The 22,173-nt window shown below is 37.7% G+C and overlaps 1 protein-coding gene across 1 annotated transcript in view; it reads left to right on the top strand.

The window, feature by feature from the left end:
• Positions 1 to 22,173, top strand: part of CNKSR2 (connector enhancer of kinase suppressor of Ras 2) — a 1,108,533-nt gene that overhangs the window by 715,695 nt on the left and 370,665 nt on the right. Inside the window, exon 16 of the mRNA XM_053705261.1 lies at positions 20,176 to 20,224. Within this exon, the coding sequence (XP_053561236.1) occupies positions 20,176 to 20,224 (49 nt within the window). The remainder of the gene's footprint in view (positions 1 to 20,175; positions 20,225 to 22,173) is intronic.

The raw sequence follows: 22,173 nt of genomic DNA, 5'->3' as shown, positions 1-22,173 counted from the left end.
TTAATACAAACAGTAAACTCATCGAGGGCAAACACCCACTATAAACCCCTTATCGCTTTCATGTAAATGTTTAGAGCCCCACTTGTATTCTGGTCCAAAATGTGAGGTGTTAAACAAAAGGTAGGACATGTGTATAGGTAAATCTGAGTGCAAATGTAAATATATTCTAAATGGATCTCATCTGCCAGTCAAATTTAATGTTTCTGCATTAAATTTTAGATAATGTGCCCCACCTTTCTCTGGTATCTAAGAGGTTAATAAATCGCATTACAATGGAAGGTACATTTTTATATCCATAGTATGTATCAGAAAGTAGATACTGCTTTGCACAAGTATTTGAAGCTTTCACCTTATTAGCAAAAGCTGGATTTCACATCCGTCCATGAAGAGCCACTTGAGAGTGTTTACTTTGTCTATTTTTCATGTGGGCCATGGTGTAATGAGATTGTACCAGGAATGATTTAAAAATGCCACAAATCAGATTGTCTGTGTATTCACTGATGCTTAGTAAGGCAATGCATTTGAGCTGCAAAATCCATCAAGACTGTTGCAAGATTATTTAAAGTAATGTTACAGGGCAGATAAATTTCCATGTCCTTATGCCCGGACATGCAGTTTGTATGACATTGCTCTTTAGCCGCTCCTCTTTCCTGCATGCATTATGAATCTGTATGCCTGTGTTAGGGGGGATCCAATGCAGCATCCACTGCCAGAATTTAACATTGCACAATAATTTTCTCGTGTATCCCTGCCACAATCAATTGCACAACAGCAGGGATTATCAATCATCCCGGATGTTTTCAACGCACAAGATTTTAGGTTGCCGAGAAGTTAAGAAGCAACAGCCATAAGACTGTATGGGCTTGCTGTAAGGGCTCTGGGTGTGCAGCTTAAAGGGACAGTCTACCATAGAATTGTTATTGTTTTAAAAGATTGATAATCCCTTTATTACCCATTCCCCGGTTTTGCATAACCAACACAGTTATATTAATATACTTTTTACCTCTGTGATTACCTTGTATCTAGGAACCTTCTTCCAGCCCCTGATCACATGACTGTGACTGTTTATTATCTATTGTCTTAAATTTAGCATTGTGTTGTGCTAGATCTTAAATAACCCCCTGTGCCTGAACACAGTGTTATCTATATGGCCCACATGTACTTTCTGTCTCTTTGTGTTGAAAAGAGATTTAAAAAGCATGTGATAAGAGGCAGCCCTCAAAGGCTTAGAAATTAGAATATGAGCCTACCTATGTTTAGTTTAAATTAAGAATACCAAGAGAAAAAAGCAAATTTGATGATAAAAGTAAATTGGAAAGTTGATTAAAATTAAAAGTCCTATCTGAATAATGAAAGTTTAATTTATACTAGACTGTCCCTTTAAAGTAAATGTACATTTTGATGCTAAGTGCCCGGTTTTTAAAAATTTGATTATAAACAGGGGCACTTTAATTCATCAACATTTACATTTCACTCCTGTTGTGAAAAAAAACCTTTTAAACTTGACAGCAGCTCCAGCTTCCTCTGGTCGTCGCAAGCCATTTCTGATGTCAGAAATGATGGATAGGTCATCCTCCAATCACAGCTTCCTCCCCGGGGAATCAGTGTCTGATTCAACGCCGTGATTGGAGGAAGCCATATTCCTCATTTTAGACCCAGGAAGAGGCTTTCCAAAGTGTGGAGGAAGCTGGAGCTGCTGTCAAGATTAAAAAGTAAGTTTTTTTTCACAAAACGAGTGAAATGTAAATTTTGATAAATTAAAGTGCCCCTGTTTTTAATCAAATTTTTAAAAACCGGGCACTTTAGCATCAAAATTTACATTCACTTTAAGGGGTTTAAGTTTGTTTTTTCTTAACCCCTTAACGACCAAGGACGTACGCCACATGTCCTCAAAAAAATATATAGTTAATGACCGAGGACGTGTGGCGTACGTCCTTAGTCTGGAAAGCAGCTGGAAGCGATCCTGCTCGCTTCCAGCTGCTTTCCGGTTATTGCAGTGATGCCTCGATATGGAGGCATCCTGCAATAACCCCCCTTGGCCATCCGATGCAGAGAGAGACACTCTGTGGCCCTCTCTGCACCGGACATCGATGGCCGGTATCGTTGGTGGGTGGGAGCTTACGTGGGAGGCGGGTGGGCAGCCATCGATGCTCTGTGTGGAGTGGAGGGGGGCGGGACCTACAGGGGAGCACACGGGGGGTGGTGGGCGGGCGCGTGCACGGGGCGGGAGCGGGTGGGAACCGCTACACTACAGAAAAAAAAAAGTTAAAAGTTAAAAAAACTAATAAAATTTAAATTTTAAAAATGTAATTTAAGGGACCTGGAAGGGGTTGGGGGTTGGTCTTGGTGGGGGGGGGGGGGAAGCTACACTACAGAAAAGGGCATTTTTTTTTTAAAAAAGGCACATTTTTTTACAAAATTGGGTACTGGCAGACAGCTGCCAGTACCCAAGATGGCGCCCATTAAGGCAGAGGGGAAGGGTTAGAGAGCTGTTTGGTGGGGGATCAGTGAGGTTGGGGTCTAAGGGGGGATCCTACACATCAGCATATGTAAATATACTTTTTTTTTTTTTTTTTTTAAAAAGGGCCAAATACCTTTTACACCAGTACTTAAAATGGCGGGGACAATTGTGGGGTGGGGGAGGGAAGAGAGCAGTTTGGGAGGGATCAGGGGGTCTGATGTTTCAGGTGGGAGGATGAGCTCTACACTAAAGCTAAAATTAACCCTGCAAGCTCCCTACAAGCTACATAATTAACCCCTTCACTGCTAGCCATAATACACTTGTGATGCGCAGCGGCATTTAGAGGCCTTCTAATTACCAAAAAGCAACAGCAAAGCCATATATGTCTGCTATTTCTGAAAAAAGGGGATCCCAGAGAAGCATTTACAACCATTTGTGCCATAATTGCACAAGCTGTTTGTAAATAATTTCAGTGAGAAACCTAAAATTGAGAAAAAATGTAAGTTTTTTTTAATTTGATCGCATTTTGCAGTGAAATGGTGGCATGAAATATACCAAAATTGGCCTAGATCAATACTTGGGGTTGTCTACTACACTCCACTACACTAAAGCTAAAACTACCCCAAAAAGCTCCCTACATGCTCCCTAATTAACCCCTTCACTGCTGGGCATAATACACGTGTGGTGCGCAGTGGCATTTAGCGGCCTTCTAATTACCAAAAAGCAACGCCAAAGTCATATAGGTCTGCTATTTCTGAACAAAGGTGATTCCAGAGAAGAATTTACAACCATTTATGCCATAATTGCACAAGCTGTTTGTAAATAATTTAAGTTAGAAACCAAAAGTTTGTGAAAAAATTTGTGAAAAGTGAACGATTTTTTGTATTTGATTGCATTTGGCGGTGAAATGGTGGCATGAAATATACCAAAATGGGCCTAGATCAATACTTTGGGTTGTCTACTAAAAAAAATATATATACATGTCAATGGCTATTCAGAGATTCCTGAAAGATATCAGTGTTCTAATGTAACTATCGCTAATTTTGAAAAGAAATGGTTTGGAAATAGCAAGTGCTACTTGTATTTATGGCCCTATAGTTTACAAAAAAAATCAAAGAACATGTAAACATTGTGTATTTCTAAAATCAGGACAAAATTTAGAAACTATTTAGCATGGGTGTTTTTTGGTGGTTGTAGATGTGTAACAGATTTTGGGGGTCAAAGTTAGAAAAAGTGTGTTTTTTTCCATTTTTTCCTCATATTTTATAAAAAAAATTTATAGTAAATTATAAGATATGATGAAAATAATGGTATCTTTAGAAAGTCCATTTAATGGCGAGAAAAACAGTATATAATATGTGTGGGTACAGTAAATGAGTAAGGGGAAAATTACAGCTAAACTCAAATACCTCAAAAATGTAAAAATAGCCTTGGTCCCAAACGGACAGAAAATGGAAAAGTGCTGTGGTCATTAAAGGGACAGTCTACACCAGAATTTTTATTGTTTTAAAAGATAGATAATCCCTTTATTACCCATTTCCCAGTTTTGCCTAACCAACACATTTATAATAATATACTTATAACCTCTGTGATTATCTTGTATCTAAGCCTCTGCAAACTGCCCCTTTTTTCAGTTCTTTTGACAGACTTGCAGTCTAGCCAATCAGTGCCAGCTCCCAGATTACTTCACGTGCACGTGCACAGTGTTATCTATATGAAATATGTGAACTAACACCTTCTAGTGGTGAAAAACTGTTAAAATGCAATCTGAAAGAGGTGGGCTTCAAGGTCTAAGAAATTAGCATATGAACCTCCTAGGTTAAGCTTTCAACTAAGAATACCAAGAGAACAAAGCAAAATTGGTGATAAAAGTAAATTGGAAAATTGTTTAAAATTACATGCTCTATCTGAATCATGAAAGTTTATTTTGGCCTAGACTGTCCCTTTAAGGGGTTAATGATTTAGATAGAGCTTACCATTTTACTTATATCATCAAATGTGCTTCATACTCTTGGTATTCTTTTTTGAAGGAGCATCTATGCACTACTGGGCGCTATCTGAACACATTAAGTGAGACAATGATGAGGCATACATGTACAGCCACCAATCAGCACCTAGCTTCCGGTGGTGCATTGCTGCATCTGAGCCTACCTAAGTATGCTTTTAAAAAAGGATATCAAGAGCACAAAGCAAGATAGGTAATAAAAGTAAATGGGAAAGTTTTTTTTTTTTAAATGGTATAATCTATCTGAATCATGAAAATTTATTTTTAACTTTACTGTCGCTTTAATAAAGGGAATCCGAAACCTCTGCCATTCCTATGCTATGAAATCTGTCTCACTGGAATGGTCTGTTCATTCTTAAGTTATGTAGGTCGGTAGCAAGTCTTTTATTCAATATTTCCCCAAAGATTCCAGCTTCTATTGTTATATTATGGTCATAAACGTACCTGCTTTTACTGAGCATTATCACTTCAGTATAAAACAACTGTATAAAAATCCAAAATGAAAGGTTTATGTTATTACTTTTTTACTTTCTCACTTTTATGTACATTTCTTGCTGCTTTTTGAGGAATAAAATCTGCTAAATGAGCAAAAGAGATTGTTTCCATAGAGACCATGCTAGTATAAATGTATGTTATGCCAAGGCAGTTTCCAAGATAATATTTTCTTGCGTAAAAATGAAATGCTAGTTGAATAGTAATGTTTTCTTTGTTGTGTTGGATCTAACAAGAAAATAACAATAAAAAAATGAATATTTTAGCAGTAAATTATTTTGCTGTAAACAATTAATTACATTGTTGTTGTTCTACGCTGTTTTTCTTACCCTGTGAAATATGTTTCTAATATTTGTGTTCAGAGATATTCTTGTGCAAAAATGACATACTTTTGCTTAGTATGTGTTTTACCCTTGCACCATCAGAGCAGGAAATTGCTGGAGATTGGTTATACCTGTGTTGCGGCTCCATGAGAGATTTTATCTATAAAGCTAGATAGATAAACAAAACAGGGGGTATTGGTGCACGTCCATATGCCAATAAACACATTTTTAAATGCTGCAAAAAATTGCCTGCAAAATCATCAATGCTTTTAAATAAAATTGAGATCTTAGTCACACAATATGGCCATATTCTTCTTAGCCGGTCACCAACTTACAAGGTGTCCCAATGTTGACTGGTCCTAACACTACAGTACTTTGCTTTTATGGGCTGATTCATTCCTGCTTTTTCTCTTCATAATAGAATTAGACTCTGTGACTTTATATACACAATTCCATTACCCTGTCATGAGTACACCTGAGCTTGGGTGGGATGCTTTAACCCAGTGATTTTCAACCACTGTGCCGTGGCATATTAGTGTGCCGTGAGAGATTGTCAGGTATGCTGCCGTGAATTGTTCCCTTCTTGCTTAAGTGCACTCCTGAAGTGGAACAGAAGCCGGTAGCTGATGTTACCCTATGCACTCACCCGGACACGCAGGGATTCTCAACTCCCATACAGTTCTCCTGAGGGTCGGGGCTCCACTACAGAGATTTCACTCACCTCAGTTGCATTACAAAAGTTCCTATCAAGGAGATCTAAGCAAGAGAAGACCTGTCAAGCCAGTGCACATTTGGGTGGCGCCGCATGTATTTGAAGGCATCTGCTATCTGCTCCGATAGCCATGAGGACTACTGAGAGATCTAATAAAAGTATATACGACACTCCAGAGGGTCGGCGCTCTGCTCCGGATGTCAAGCAAACAGCTGCAGTCCTTTTTATTTCTCCCCCTCCGTTGCGTAGGCCTGTTAGTGCCGGGGGTCGACAGCTCACATATCACTGCGGCCTACTCTGAGGCCTAGGAGCCTACACTCACTTGTTCCCAAGCTTCCAAACGTAGTAACTGGCCAGAAGATACGTATTACTTACCGGAGTCCGGATTGATAGTCGCCTTGAAGAATAGAGGAGAGTGGGCCAAAATGACGGTAACGGTCGCCATTTTCTTTCTCTGTCTGCGGAGGTCTTTTGATCAATTGCGGCCTACACACTGTGTTTAACAGATCCACTTTTACTCCCCTTCCTGGATTCTCAAGTTTAGGGAGAATTGCCCTGGATATTAATTATATCGTTCCAGCATAGAGAAGAAGACATCTGCTTTAACTGGGTGAGACCTTTCTATTTACTATCATATGCGTTTTATGCCATTTGCCCTCCTGGCTTAACTTTTTTAATGTTTCCGTTTACTCTCATCATTGCCTGATTGCCAAGCCCTGATGCTCTTTTCTGGGCCCCATATTTATGCATATCCTAGACTGATTGTGAAACTTATACTGATGCCCCCAAGGCTTAGGGACTTTAACAGTAGGATCACTTGGGCCCCAGTAGTTTCTACTTTTGGGCGCAATACTTGTGTACTGCTTACTGCCCTAACAAGCAGAACTTTTACTTACATGGAACTACTGCATATCACTGGTACCCCCTAACAGCCTCAATATGTTGAACTTTTGATTGTTATTATTGTGCCTCTAGCTTTGGCAATACAGTTGTAATGACTGTCATGCTAATAAAGCTTTATTTAATTGACTAAATTGTTTATATATATATATATATATATATATATATATATATATATATATATATATATATATATATATATGTGTGTGTACAAAGTAGAATACCTCTACAACCTGTGTAGCTGTAAGCTTTTTGGTATAGGGTGCACAAAGTCTAAGCACAGTGCATATATATATGTGCATGCACAGTATAGTTATAAAAGTAAATGTATGTGTTAATATATGCAAAAATAAGTATGCATATATAAGTGCATATATATGCATTTGTTCTGAGGGTGTAGAAAAAAAAAAGGATAAAGATATAAATATATATCTATATATACATACACGTATACACCTAAATACAAAAGGACATAAAAATAGCTGCTATGAATAAAACATCCAGTGTGCGGGAAAACATTTTCCTAGTGATCCCTAAAATAAAGAAATAAAAATGAAGGGTGCTGGGTGAAATTCAGCGCTATTTCAGAGTCCAATAAAAAATGTTAATAAAATTGATGAATATACATATACAAGGTGTATAATGGTTTACAATTCTGTAATGTAGTAGTCTGACTTATGTATAACAAACACATAGAGTCCCAAATGACATAAAGAGTGAATGAATCTTGGAATATATTTCATGCAGTCAATGAGAATCTGATATCCAAAGTGGTTCTTGTATTGTACTAGACACCCCCTAAATCATATGAGGTAAGTGTGATGTGTGGTAGAAGAGGCTGCCTGCATGAGCTGTGATTATTCAGTGTTTGTTTGCATGATACGTGAATCCTTCACTCTGTGCCAATAGAGATCCTTCAACCAATTTCGAGTGTATGGCTCCACCGATCTGCAGGATATGTATATACACATGCTATCCCCTCAGAGGATAGTGATGGATGTCATTTATAAACCTCAATGATGAGGTAACTGTAAAGCATAACATAGGTATAAAGCCTATATAGATCTGTGATTCTATTTCCTCCACTGTATGGAAAACAGATGGGTTAGAAAAATTAAGCCTGTAGTCTCAAAAAACTGCACCGGCCGGTTGCAGTAGTAATAAGTGATGGTTCTTGAAACAGAGAGTCAATTCCGACAAAAATGTATGTGCCCGGTATATGAGCACCAATATCTGACGCGTTTCAAAGGTTATGATGTATTCGCTCCTTCTTCATCAGAAGTTTAATGTCGGACTGACCCTATCTTGATCTTTTCAAGTCTTCAGAGCGAACACTCCCACCATAACTGGAAAATCTCATTGGCCCAGAGAAGGGGGCTTGGCTCAAATCTATTGGAAGGCTAAAAGGGAGTGTGACTGACGTAAAATACGTAATTGCGCAATCTGCATACTTACTATATATTTGAGAAAAATACACACCCCCTTACAGGGATCCAATAGGATCGTGACAAATAAAAATTGCCTTTAAATCCGGCTTTTATATGTTAGTACTGAGATGCGGTTTATGTCGAATTAAAATGATTTGAATAAAAGTGCAAATGATCATCATAGTAACTCTTGAGTGGCCGTATAACACAGAATTAAAAATATATATATAATAGATTGAAAACTTATTAGATGGTTAAAAGAATGATGATCTTATTCGTAATAAAAACATAATGGTTGTTAAACTTGGCCAAACACGCGAGTGTGAGCTACTGTTAAAAGTAAAGCTACATATTATGAATCATATATATTACTCTTGAAAAATATTTGAGTTAAAAACTGAACCTTATTACATGTATTAAAAATATAATTTGTCGAATTGACTCTCAATATAAAAATGTAAACTTTATACATACATAATCCTCAAGAACCATACTTGAATTAATTAAGTAAATATATAAACCCATAAAAAAACATTTTGCTACAGTTAATAATCTAAAAGGGTTAGCACAATAAATGCATATAATTACATAAAGATTGAAAATTAGAGCAAAAAAGCAGCTAAATCTATATCTTTGTTGAGACCATTAGGGGTGAGGGTCCCCATTTTGTGTATCCAATAGGATTCCTTCTGCCTGAGATCAAGGGTTCTACTCCCCCCTCTCTTTTTATGTTTGACAGTTTCTAAAATTGTTCCTTTTAGACACGATGGATCCTGATTGTGGATGGTTTTATAGTGAAGGGAAAGATTATGAGATTTTAACCCCTGTTTAAAGTTGGTAATATGTTCTAATAGTCTGATCTTATAGGGACGAGTAGTATGCCCTATGCATTGAAGATCACAACTACATTGGACCAGATAAATTACAAAGTCTGTTTTGCAATTACACAGGGAATTGACCTTACAAATAAAACTATTACTGGTTGAAGTTCTCTTTTTGGTTGCCTTTTTATCATAATGGTGTTCACATGCCACACAATTGGCTCTATTACATTTATAAAAATCCACACTCTGAGTTGTCAGCCAATTTTCAACCTTAGCACTTCTTAGCTGACTAGGTGCCAATAGGGTCTTAAAATTCTTGTTTTTGCGAAAGATCAGTTGTGGGCCATTATCTGTAAGATCTTTTAGCAAAGTGTCTTGTCCTAAGACATGACAGTGTTGACATTATAAATAAATACTTAGAAGTTCTGCTACCCTCCAAAAAAAATATATATATACACACAGTATATATATATATATATATATATATATATATATATATATATATATATATATGTTGTATTAGGCTACAATGTGTGATTTTGTAAAATTTTGTGATGGTGACGTGCCGCAGGATTTTTTTATGTAAAAAAATGTGCCATAGCAAAAAAAAAAAGGTTGAAAATCACTGCTTTAACCAGTGGAAGATGGTCAGTCTCCCTTTTGCTTCCTCCTTTTGATATTCTTTTTTGAAAAGCATACCTAGGTAGGCTCAGGAAATCGGAGCTAGCTGCTGATTGGTGGCTGCACATATATGCCTGTTGTAATTGGCTTGGCTTGATGTGTTCAGCTTGTTCCCAGTAATGCATTGCTGCTCCTTTATTGAAGGATACCAAGAAAACAAAGCAAAATTGATAAATTGGAAAGTTGTTTAAAATTGTATGCTGTACCTGAATCATAAAAGAAATTGTTTTCATTTCATGTCCCTTTACGTAAAAGCCGATGACATTTATTTTATTAATGCTTTCCATTGTCCTATCCTACATCTCAACATTTCCTTGAGACTCTCTCAGATAGGCAGTTTAGAGAAGTTGTAAGAGGTGGGGCATCATTTTGTAGACTCGGTCTTGGCAGAAGGAGCAGGATCTCGGCTAGAATGTGAGTGGGGCCAAGATGTGCCATGGATGGGTCTGGGTGTGTTATGTGAGGGCCAGAGTCTCCAGACAAAGAGCTGAGGCATTCCCTGAAAAACAAGTTATTACACTCCAGCGGGTTCTGGGGCGGTGCAAGCCTATCCTATTGCTTTGAAATTATGTAAAGGGGGTAAAAACTCAGTCAAAGTCACCCTTCTTGGTCAACCCATATTTAAATAAAGCTGGTAATTTGGGAGATAGGCATATTGGAGAGTAAATTAACTTTTTCCATGGTGTACAACTTTAGCTATGTGTTTATCTGGTAAGTTGGGTTAAACGTACAGGGTTAAAAATAAAATACTCTAATGAAGTGCAATAGTTTAGTTCTACACTAGAATGTCACTTCAAGGGCATGTTTCAAATATTGAAAATATAAATTTTCAGAGGCAATGAAAATGACAATAGTTTTGAGTTTAAAACATCTTTCCAATATACTTTTATCATCAAATATGTTCTCTTGTTATTCTTTGTTAAAAGCTAAACCTAGAAAGGCTCATATTCTAAATTCTAAGCCCTTGAAGGCTGCCTCTTATCTCAGTGCATTTTGACAGTTTTTCACAGTTAGAAACTGTTAGTCCATGTGTGCCATATAGCGTTATTTATGAGTCAGCACTGATTGGCTAAAATGCAGTCTGTCAAAAGAACTGAAATAAGGGGGCAGTCTGCAGAGGCTTAGGTACAAGGTAATCAAAGAGGTAAAAAGTATCTTAATATAACCGTGTTGGTTATGCCAAACTGGGGAATGGTTAATAAAGGGATTATCTATCTTTTTAAATAACACAAATTCTGAAGTATACAGTCCCTTTAAGTACTAACTAAATGCAAAGAATCCAAAGTATTCCTAAAAATATGAAGCTCAAAGTTTGTACTCCTCACTATTAAAGTTCCATTTATAATCTATAGAACATTGTTTAACACATTCACATATGTAATTCATACATAAATGTATGCAGCATAAAGTATATCTATATATGCTTAAGGGTATACAAGGTTTACTATAGCTAACAAATGTACTTTAAAGGGATAGTACAACCTGAAATGTTTAATAAAACAACTTTGTAGTATAGATTTATTATTTATTTTGCCCTGTTTTCCTGTCATTTAAGTCTGGGGAAAAAACGTCTCTACATATATGTCCCTAATTGGCTTAAGTAGAGATAAGAAACTACAAAACAATATTAAAGGGACATAATACTCATATGCTAAATCACTTGAAACTGATGTAGTATAACTGTGAAAAGCTGACAGGAAAATATCCCCTGAGCATCTCTATGTAAAAACGGAAGATATTTTACCTCACAATTTCCTCAGCTCAGCAGAGTAAGTTCTGTGTAAAAAGTTATACTCAGTTGTTGCTCAGCTGCAGGTAAAAAAAAAAAAAAAAACGAAGAAAGGAACAGCAGCCAATCAGCATCAGCAGTGCTGAGGTCATGAACTCTTTTACTGTGATCTCATGAGGTTTGACTTAATGCTCATGAGTTTTCATAGTAAACTGAATAGGGAAATAATATGAGTGCACAAGGCTCATCCCCTAATCTGTCCCAGGACAGACACACTAAAATGCTGCTTAGAAATCCTTTACAATGGGACGTGGCTACTGAGGAACATTTGAGGTAAAATATCTTTCTTTTTTACATAGAGATGTTCAGGAGATATTTTCAAGTCAGCTTTTTACAGCTATACTGCATCACTTTCAAGTGTTTAAACATTTGGATATTATGGCCTTTTTACTTTAACTTTGCAATGTTACAAAACAATGACAGTGACTAGCCTTATCTACTCCTGTAACAAATCAAGATTGGCTCCTTCAAATAAGGCAAGTGGTTGATGGAGTTTGGCTACAAAGAAATATTTCATGTTTTAGAAAGATAATGCAAATTTAAACAACTTTCCAATTTACTTCTATTATCTAAATTGCTTCATTCTCTTGAAATCATTTGTTGAAAACCACATCTAACAGCCTCAGTCAGTGGCTGCACATAGATGCCTCATGTGATTTGTACACCCATGTGCATTGCTATTTCTTCAACAAAGGATATCTAAAGAATGAATCAAATTAGATAATAGTAGTACATCGGAATGTTTAAAATTGTATTCTGTATCTGAATCATGAAAGGAAAAATTTGGGTTTTATGTTCCTTTAAATCAAAGTTAACATAAAAAGAAACAGATTGTGTAAAACAAACAGCAAAAAACATTTTTGTTTTATTGCAAAATTAGCACTTAGAATTTCTCACTGTAAACCCTGCCCTCAGGGAGGGGAGATGAGTAGAGACATTTTTTTTACACCTAAAGGAATATTAAAGCCAAATTATTTTCTTTCATGATTTAGATAGAGCATGCAATTTTAAACAACTTTCTAATTTACGCTATCAATTTTTCTTCGTTCCCTTCCTATCTTTATTTAAAAAGCAGGAATTTAAAGCTTAGGAGCCAGCCCATTTCAGGTTCAGCAACCTTGATAATGCTTGCTTATTGGTGGCTACATTTAGCAAATCAATAAGCAAGTATGAACCAAAAATTGACCTGCTCTTAAGCTTTACATTCATGCTTTTTAAATAAAGATAGCAAGAGAATGAAGAAAACATGATAATAGGAGTAAATTAGTAAGCTGCTTAAAATTGCATGCTCTATCTGAATCATTAAAGAAAATGTTTGGGTTTAAGTTGCATTCTGCCAGTTCTGAGCATGAACAAACCTGACTCCCTGTTTATTTAGTATATTTAACCAGCCCTAGAAGTGTTATGGCATCATGCTAGATAAGCATCCTGTAGAGACCACAGCCTCCTTGTAGGGCTGTGACAGGAAGTAAAGGACACTGCACAAATTAAGTTTAAAAAATAAATAAAACTTAAAATGTATTTAAATGGAAGACTAATACATATTGCAATGATTTCTATTAAGTAGAAGCCACTGCTTAGTGCTTTTTTGTTACAACAATGAAACACTGTTTAATATCCATTTAATGTATTTTAAGACTGCAACAAATAAAATCTTGAAATGACGTGTTTACTGTCCTTTAGATTACATTTTTTTGCAACACATAAAAGTAGGAGAAAAATAATATAAATCTTAAAATTTTTATTTATATTAATGCTGTGGGCGATTTGTTGTATACAAGCCTGCAAAGGTAGAAAATTGATTTGTGGTTACAATAAGTGCACCTGATGAAAGCTGTCCTGTTTATTGCAAAGGATTTGATCACAGGGAGTAGATTATTTTACATTAGGCTGTCTTCTCTCTCATCTTTACAGATTATGTCTATATGAGAATGTTAACCTCTGTCATAAAAGGCACAGTGCTTTTTTACCCATTATTGCACCTTCTTCTGGCATAAGAAAAAAAATAAAAACTATACAGTTCGATGTGTCTAAAATTCTGAAAACATTTAATCAATTAAAAAATCCTGGAGCATTTGTTCCTATTTTTTAATGGTCACAAATCTGTTATTTATTGATATAAAATAAGTGTAATATTTGAATGTTTTTGTCATAATGCATAAATGGTTTGCATTAATTTGTTACAGCATGTAATTTTAGCACTAGTGACCCTGTAGTGGGTAAGTGTTTAACCCTCTCAAATGGTTTAAATGCATAGTTAAAGTTCTGCTTAAGAGATGCAGAGAACTGCTGGTCCTGAGCTGACACAGTCAGTCACACAGTTGGGTTATGCGACTGACGCTGCTGATTGGTTTACTAGCTGTTTCTGCTCTGAACCAACAATTCTCTGCAGTCTCTGTTTAACCCCTTTGCAGGCATTAAACACATAGGGCTAGATTTATCAACAACCGAAAGCCCGGATTGGTTGCATACTCGCTCATTTGAGCCTGGAACTAATATTTATGAAGCAGAAATTTACACCACTGCTTCATAAACCCTCTCCGCTAACTTACAGTTGATCAATGAAAATCTGCTTGTTTTCATTAGACCGGGGTGATTGACAAGCCCTACTCTCACGTAATTGTTTGGCCAAAGGGAACGGGAGTGGCATTGAACAAGCGTTCACTCATGCAATGATAAATATGTGGAACAAGTACGTCCCATAATTTCCTATGAAATGTGGACAGGTTCACAATGTGTGAACCTTGGCAGTTTACAAATCTAGCCCATAGCACCACATGATTGCTAGTGTACAAATTATATGCTCTAATTAGGGCATGTTAGTTCTTTCCTAAAATATGATGAGTCCACGGCTTGAGTAATTACTGTTGGGAATATCACTCCTGGCCAGCAGGAGGAGGTAAAGAGCACCACAGTTAAACTGTTAAGTATGACTCCCTTACCCACAACCCCCATTCATTCTCTTTGCCTTCGGTGCATGGAGGAAGTGAAGTTTAGGTGTCTGAAGAAAAATTTTGATTTAATCTACAATCAAATTTTGGGGTATAGCCGTATTCAATATCATTCCTTGCAGTCGGGTAGTGGTGGCTTTAAATCAGTTAGGAACTTGTAAAGAGGTACTTAACAATTGCTGCCCTAGTTTAGAAAGCCAGATTTGGCTACTCTGTCATTTCTTTTTCAAAGGTCTCTTTGAGGAACTGTCCCTTCTCATACCTTGTAACTGTCTACATGCCGGACAGCGGAGCAGGTAAGGGCTTTTTCTTCCAGTTGGGGAGACCATGCACTTAACAAATTAAAAATACTGCTTTTTTATTGGGACATAGATCATCCTTTTGTATGGGTTACACTGGGGCATGAAGCAGGCACTGTAGCATGTGTGAGACTAACATTTAAACTCTTTTAAAAAGAAAAGGTAAAATGTTTTTATTAGGCTTTATTTTATGACACTTATTTACTTGAGAAAACAATTCAAATTTAAACAAAGTAAGGCTGCATTTTATATTTCAGCAGCTTATTCATTTCCCCTTTGCTTTAAAATAAAATGATACAACATTTTAAAGCGTCAGGTTTAAAAAAAAACATTTATTTCTGCTACTCAGTGTACCAGGAAGTAGTGCCTCTCTATGTCACAGCAGTAATTTGAGCTTGGCAGTTGCGGTTACATGACCGGCTTTACTTCATAACGTATCTGAGTAAAAAGTTATTTTTCTCCATTTCTGGGTGATCAGGTCTTAATTGGTAGCGGTAAGGCACCTCAGTAATTGAGGTGTGGGGTTGCCTTAGGGGTATTTTATAAGTTGATTTGATGTTTATTAAATGTTTTTTCTTAACTTTTCTCACATAATTTTAGCTGGTGATCGATCCTAATTTGGGATAAAATTTAAAGTGTATTTTTTTTATTTGGCTTATTTTAATTGAATATTAAAATATTTGAAACGTATCTGTACAAGTTTATTTACTGTTTCACATATCTGATATGGAGCAAGAGCCTGCTCTCATGAATTAATGCTTATTCTGTTTTGATGCACAAATTTCAGCTCCTATGCATCTTTGTTCATGTGTCAAAAAAAACTTGCAAAATAAAGGTAACATTTTTTAGCCTAATGTCTCTCAGGATGATGCTGTTAAAATAATACCTCAGCTTTCTCCTGCTAAGTCCCAAGCCTCAATGGCATCACATGCAGTACCCTGCGGTTCCTCTATAACTCCTAGTAGAGTTTATTTAAAAGCAGAAATTGCTGCCCATGTATCTTCAGCGGTATCTGCGGCATTAGCTACCATTCCTAGATTACAGGGAAAATGCAAGAGGAAATCTAGAAATTAAGAAAGTAAGTTGCCTGTCCTCAGTTCTGCTTCCCACGTTGCCCTTTCTCTTAAGTCTGATGAGGAAGATACATCTGGACTTTCTGAGGTTGAAATCTCAGATTCGGACAGTATAATTCCTTCTTCTGAGACTGAGGTGGTATCCTTCAGATTTAAGCTTGAACACCTTTGTGTATTGTTAAAAGAGTTTTTAGCTACGTTATATGACTCCGATACCCCTGTCATTGTTACTCCTTAGAAATTTAGTATACTTAATAGTTTCTTTGATGAACCTTCCACTTTGGAGGTTTTTCCTGTGCCGGACCGTGCTAGGGAGATTATCTCACAGAAATGGGAGAAACCAGGGGTGTCTTTGTTTTTTCCCTGTCTCCCATTTTTAAGAAAATATTTCCTTTGGGTATACTGTACCCAACGTTGAAGGGGCCATTTCCACTCTGGCTAAGAGAACCACTATTCCTATTGAGGATAGCTGCTCTTTTAAGGATCCGATGGACAAGAAACTGGAGGCTTATTTGAAAAAGATATATGTTCATCAAGGTCTCCAATGGCAACCTGCGGTTTGTATTGCCACCGTGACTAGTGCAGCATCTTATTGGTTCGACGCCTTGTCTGATTCTCTTCAAGTAGAGACTTCCTTGGATGAAATTCAAAATAGGATTAAAGCTCTTAAATTGGCCAATTCCTTTATTGCAGATGCCATTTTACAGTTTGTTAGACTAGGAGCTAAAATTTCTAGTTTTGCTGTCCTAGCCCGCAGGGTGTTATGTTTGAAATTCTGGTCTGCGGATGTTTCCGCTAAAGTCAAGCTTCTGCCGATTTCTTAGAAGGGCAAAACCTTGTTTGGACCCGGGTTGGCAGAAATTATCTCTGATATTACGTGTGGAAAAGTTTTTTTTCTACCTTAAGATAAGAAGAATAGCCTAAAGGACGTCAGAGTAATTTTCGTTCCTTTTGTAACTTCAGAGGAAAGCCTTCCCCTTCTTCTTCCAAGCAGAAACAATCCAAGTCTTCTTGGAAACCCAATCAGTCTTGGAACAAGGGGAAACAATAAAAGAAACCTGCAGCTGATTCCAAATCAGCATGAAGGGTTTGCCCCCGATCCGGGATCGGATCAGGTGGGGGGCAGACTTTCTCAGTTCTCTCAAGCCTGGATGCAAGATGTCCCAGATCCCTGGACTGTGGACATAGTATCCCATGGTTACAAATTGGAATTCAAGACTTTTCCTCCCAGAGGCAGATTTCATCTTTCTGGATTATCTGCAGACCAGATAAAGAGAGAGGTGTTCTTGAAATGTATACAACATCTTTCCTCCCTGGGAGTGATGAGAGGGAACTTTCCATCCCATTCTAGACTTGAAGTGTCTAAACAAGTTTCTCAAAGTTCCATCCTACAATATGGAGACTATACACTCCATTGTTCCTTTAGTACAAGAGGGTCAGTTCATGACAACCATAGACCTAAAGGATGCATATCTTCATATTCCTATTCACAGTGACCATCACAGATTCCTGGGATTTGCCTTTTTGGACAAACATTTCCAGTTTGTGGCCCTTCCATTTGGTCTAGCCATGGCTCCCAGAATTTTTTTCAAAGGTTCTGTGGGCTCTTTTGGCAGTGATACGTTCTTGTGGAATTGCTGTGGCACCCTACCTGGACAAAATATCGGTTCAGGGGCCATCTTTTCAACAAGCCAAATCTCACAGAGATATTGTTGTCTTTTCTTTGTTCCTACGGATAGAATGTGAATCTGGAAAAAAGCTCCCTTTTCCCTGCTACAAGAGTAGTGTTCTTAGGGACCATAATAGATTCTCTATTCATGAAGATTTTTCTGACAGAGGTCAGGAAAAACAAAATAATTTCCTATTGCCTCTCTCTTCAGGCTACTGCTCATCCTTCAGTGGCTCAATGTATGGAAGTAATCGGTCTGATGGTGACTTTCATGGACATCATTCTTTTTGCTCAATTCCATTTGAGAGTTCTCCAGTTGTGCATGCTCAGACAATGATATGGCGACCATGCGGATCTATCTCAGAGAATAGAGTTAGATCAGTCGTCAAGGGACTCTCTCCCGTGATGGATTTCTCAGGAGCATCTGTCTCAGGGCACATGCTTTCGGAGAACTTCCTGGGTGATCGTGATCATGGACGCCAGCCTGCTGGCCTGGGTAGCAGTCTGGAACTCATTAAAAGCTCAGGGCCTTTGGACTCGGGAGGAGTCTGCTCTTCCCATCAAAATCTTGGAGTTGAGGGTGATTTACAATGCTCTATTGGCTTGGCCTCAGTTGTCCTCAGCCCAGTTTGTCAGGTTCCAGTCAGACAACATAACATCTGTGGCTTACATCAATCGCCAGGGAGGAACTCGGAGTTCCTTAGCCATGAAGGAGGCAGAGACCCACAATTGCTGTCTATCTGCCATACACATTCCAGGAGTAGAAAACTGGGAAGTGGATTTTCTGGGGAGACAGACTTTTCATCCCGGGGTGTGGAAACTCCATACGGAGGTGTTTTCCAACTTGGTCCACAAATGGGGGGTGCCAGAGTTAGATCTGATGGTGTCCCGTCAGAATGCCAAGCTTTCAAGGTACTGTTCAAGGTCAAGAGATCCGCAGGCCGTTCTGATAGATGCTCTGGTGGTTCCAAAGGTTTTCAGGTTGGCATACCTGTTTCTTCTGTTTGCTCTCCTTCCACAAGTCATTGCTCGTATCAAACAGGAGAGGGCATCAGTGATTCTAATAGCCCCTGCATGGCCTCGCAGGATCTGGTTTGCAGACCTTGTGGAGATGTCATCTCTCCCACTTTGGAGACTACCTCTGAGGAAGGACCTCCTGATTCAGGTTCCCCTCGATCATCCAAATCTCATTTCTCTGAAGCTGACTGCTTGGAGATTGAACGCTTAATTCTAAGCATGGTTTTTCTGAGTCAGTCATTGAGACCATGATTCAGGCTTGCAAGCCTGTTACTAGAAAGATTTACCATAAGATATGGCATAAATATCTTTATTGGTGTGAATCCAAGGGCTACTCTTGGAGTAGAATTAGAATTCCTAGAATTTTATCTTTTCTTCAGGAAGGCCTGGATAAGGAATTGTCAGTCAGTACCCTGAAGGGTCAGATTTCTGCTTGATCAGTTTTACTAAATAAACATTTGGCGGATGTGCCAGATGTGCAATCTTTTTGTCAGGCCTTGGTCAAAATCCGGCCTGTCTTTAAGTCTGTTGCTCCTCCTTGGAGCCTTAACCTTGTTCTTAAAGTTTTACAGCCGGCTCTGTTTGAGCCATTGCATTCCGTAGAGATTAAGTTGTTATCTTGGAAGGTTTTGTTTCTTGTTGCTATCTCTTCTGTTCAAAGAGTCTTGGAACTCTCAGCTCTGCAGTGTGATTCCCCTTATCTTATTTTTTATGTTCTTCGTACTAAGTTAGGTTTCCTTCCTAAGGTTATTTCTAATAGAAATATCAATCAGGAAATTGTTGTTCCCTCTCTGTGTCCTAATCCTCCTTCCAAAGAACATTTGTTACACAATTTGAATGTTGTACGTTCTCTTAAATTCTACTTACATGCGACTAAGGCTTTTCGCCAGTCCTCTGCCCTCTTTATCTGTTTCTCTGGGAAACGTAAAGGTCAGAAAGCTACTGCTACTACTTTTTCTTTTTGGTTACAAAGTATAATTTGCCTGGGCAGCAACCTCCTGAGGCTTCTTTAAGGAGAAAGGTTCATCAAGCGGGGGTGCCTTCTGTTTAGGACTGCCTGTCTTGTCCCTCCCTATTTATCTGTGTCCTCTAGCTTGGGTATTGGTTCCCAACAGTAATTATTCAAGCCGTGGACTCACCATATCTTAGGAAAGAAAACAAAATTTATGCTTATCTGATAAATTTATTTATTTCCGGATATGGTGAGTCCATGGCCCCACCCTTTAGTTTGAGACCGTTCTTTTGACTATAACCTCAGGCACCTCTACACCTTGTGTTACTCCTTTTTCTCCATTTCCCTTTGGTCGAATGACTGGGGGTTGTGGGTAAGGGAGTGATACTTAGCCGTTTACCTGTGGTGCTCTTTGCTTCATCCTGCTGGCAAGAAGTGATATTCCCAACAGTAAGTACTAAAGCCGTGGACTCACCATATCCGGAAAGAAAGAAATTATATAAGCATAAATTTGGGGTTTTTTTGCACCATAATATCCCTTTAAGGTTGCACATGCAAAGAGCTGAATAAATACTTATGCATTGCTTTGTTTACTTTCAGACGTTCCAGCAGTCATCTCTTCAACATAAATCGAAAAAAAGAAACAAAGGTAAAAAAAAATCAATGTAAGAAGATTATGTAATTATTAACATCTCCTAATGCATTTCCAGTGGATGATTCACATTCTCAGTCATATTCTAATTATGGTCCCATTTACTTTCGGAAGTGTTAGCATCCATGACACACAAACAGTGCGTGTAAAACTACCATACATGGTCTCAGCTCCTGTGTATAGTCATCTTGTTATCACTCTACAAATCTGCATCCCACTAATGATGAATTACAAACAATTTAAAGAAGCAAGCCAGGGAAATGGTTAAAATATATATAAACTGTCATGTGTTTAATTATTGTTACTTTACCTGTGAATTGTATTTATGTTAAAAGAATAGTCTAGTAAAAATTAAACTTTCATGATTCAGATAGAGAATGCAATTTAGAGCAACTCTAATTTACTCCTATTATCAATTTTTCTTTCTTATGTGTATCTTTATTTGAAAAAGCAGGAATTTAAGAGTAGGAGTTGGCCCATTTATGGTTCAGCACCTGGGTAGCACTTGCTGATTGGTGGCAACATTTCGACACCAATCAGCAAGCGCTACCCAGGTTCTGAACCAAAAATGGGCCAGCTCCTAAGCTTAGTATTTAGCTTTTTCAAATAAAGATACCAAGAGAACGAAGAATAATTTATAATAGGATTCAATTAGAAAGTTGCTTAAAATTGCATGCTCTATCTCAATCATGAAAGTTTCATTTTGACTAAACTCTCCCTTTAATGATTACTAGCTGTAATTAAGCAAATTATTTTTTTTTCTTTCTATACATATCTTATTTACTGATGCAAAAATATCTTATTTACTGTTCTACTGCACTCTTAGAATGTCTTAAGTTTTTGATCTTGTGGACTTTTACTTCAACTTTCCTTTAAAGCTTAAACTAAACTGTCAAATTTGTATAATAAGTTGTAGACTGATATCATTAAAGCAGCAGTACAAATAAAAAGTAGACATTTCATGATTGCATTTATGTTATTGCTGGAGTAGAGTTAGCTATTTATTTTATTCTGGATTTCTCACACAGACTGGCTGTATGAAAGAGTAGCACACAGAAAGCCATTGTTAAAAATCTGCTGTAACATTTGCTCAACAGATGTATTTCTTTATCCTGAGGCTGGCAGCAGACTCTCATTGACTTGGGTGTTTGTGTAGTCAAGGAGTTAGATCTGGTGGTCAGTTGGAGCTGCATGGATGGTCTGTGTGAGTTGGCTGGTTCTGGGTGAAGCTTAGATGATCCTTGTTTGAAATTGTGAAGCCAAGGTATAAATAGGGGGAAAGGAAGTTACAGTGAGGCGGAGCTCCAGAACTGGAACCAACTAGGATGGTTTAAACCCTACATTGAGATATTGCCATAAGACAAGTGGGGGAGACAGCAAAAATGTTGTAAAAAGTCATTATGGTTGATGACATCAAGAATTAAAAATGATAAACCAATTGCAATATGTTGTATGACCTGAACTAAATTTTTCAAGATTCAGGACCATATGGATACTGCCAAATATAGGAAAATCATAGAATAAAATACTTTAGACTGACACAGATCCCATATTTTGCATCTGAGAATAACCTAATAAAATGCCAAACATTAATCCAGCATTGAAGCTGTGACAACATTGGAATGATACTCTTAACTAATGACACCTATCCAACTTTACACAGCAGGAGTCATTTTGTAAAGATGCTCAAAAGCATGTAGAAACCTAGGGTTAGATTTATAAATGTGCAGACGGACAAGGATCGCATGTTATGAACCTGTCAGCATTTCAACGCAAATTGTGGGGAGTGTTCGCTTGTGCAATGCCACCCCATGTTCTAATGCAACCAATTACATGACAGCAGGGTTTTTCAACCACCCCAGTCAATTCAAGTCCGGGGTGATTTTAATCCACCATCCAAAATTGGTTGAGAGGGTTTAGGAATGAGTGAGCCTGCAACTAATGGG

This window comes from Bombina bombina, chromosome 3 (assembly GCF_027579735.1).
Source record: "Bombina bombina isolate aBomBom1 chromosome 3, aBomBom1.pri, whole genome shotgun sequence".
NCBI classification, from domain to species: Eukaryota; Metazoa; Chordata; class Amphibia; order Anura; family Bombinatoridae; genus Bombina; species Bombina bombina.
The sequence above is the reverse complement of the archived record's forward strand: the minus strand, read 5'-3'. Positions and strand labels throughout refer to the sequence as shown.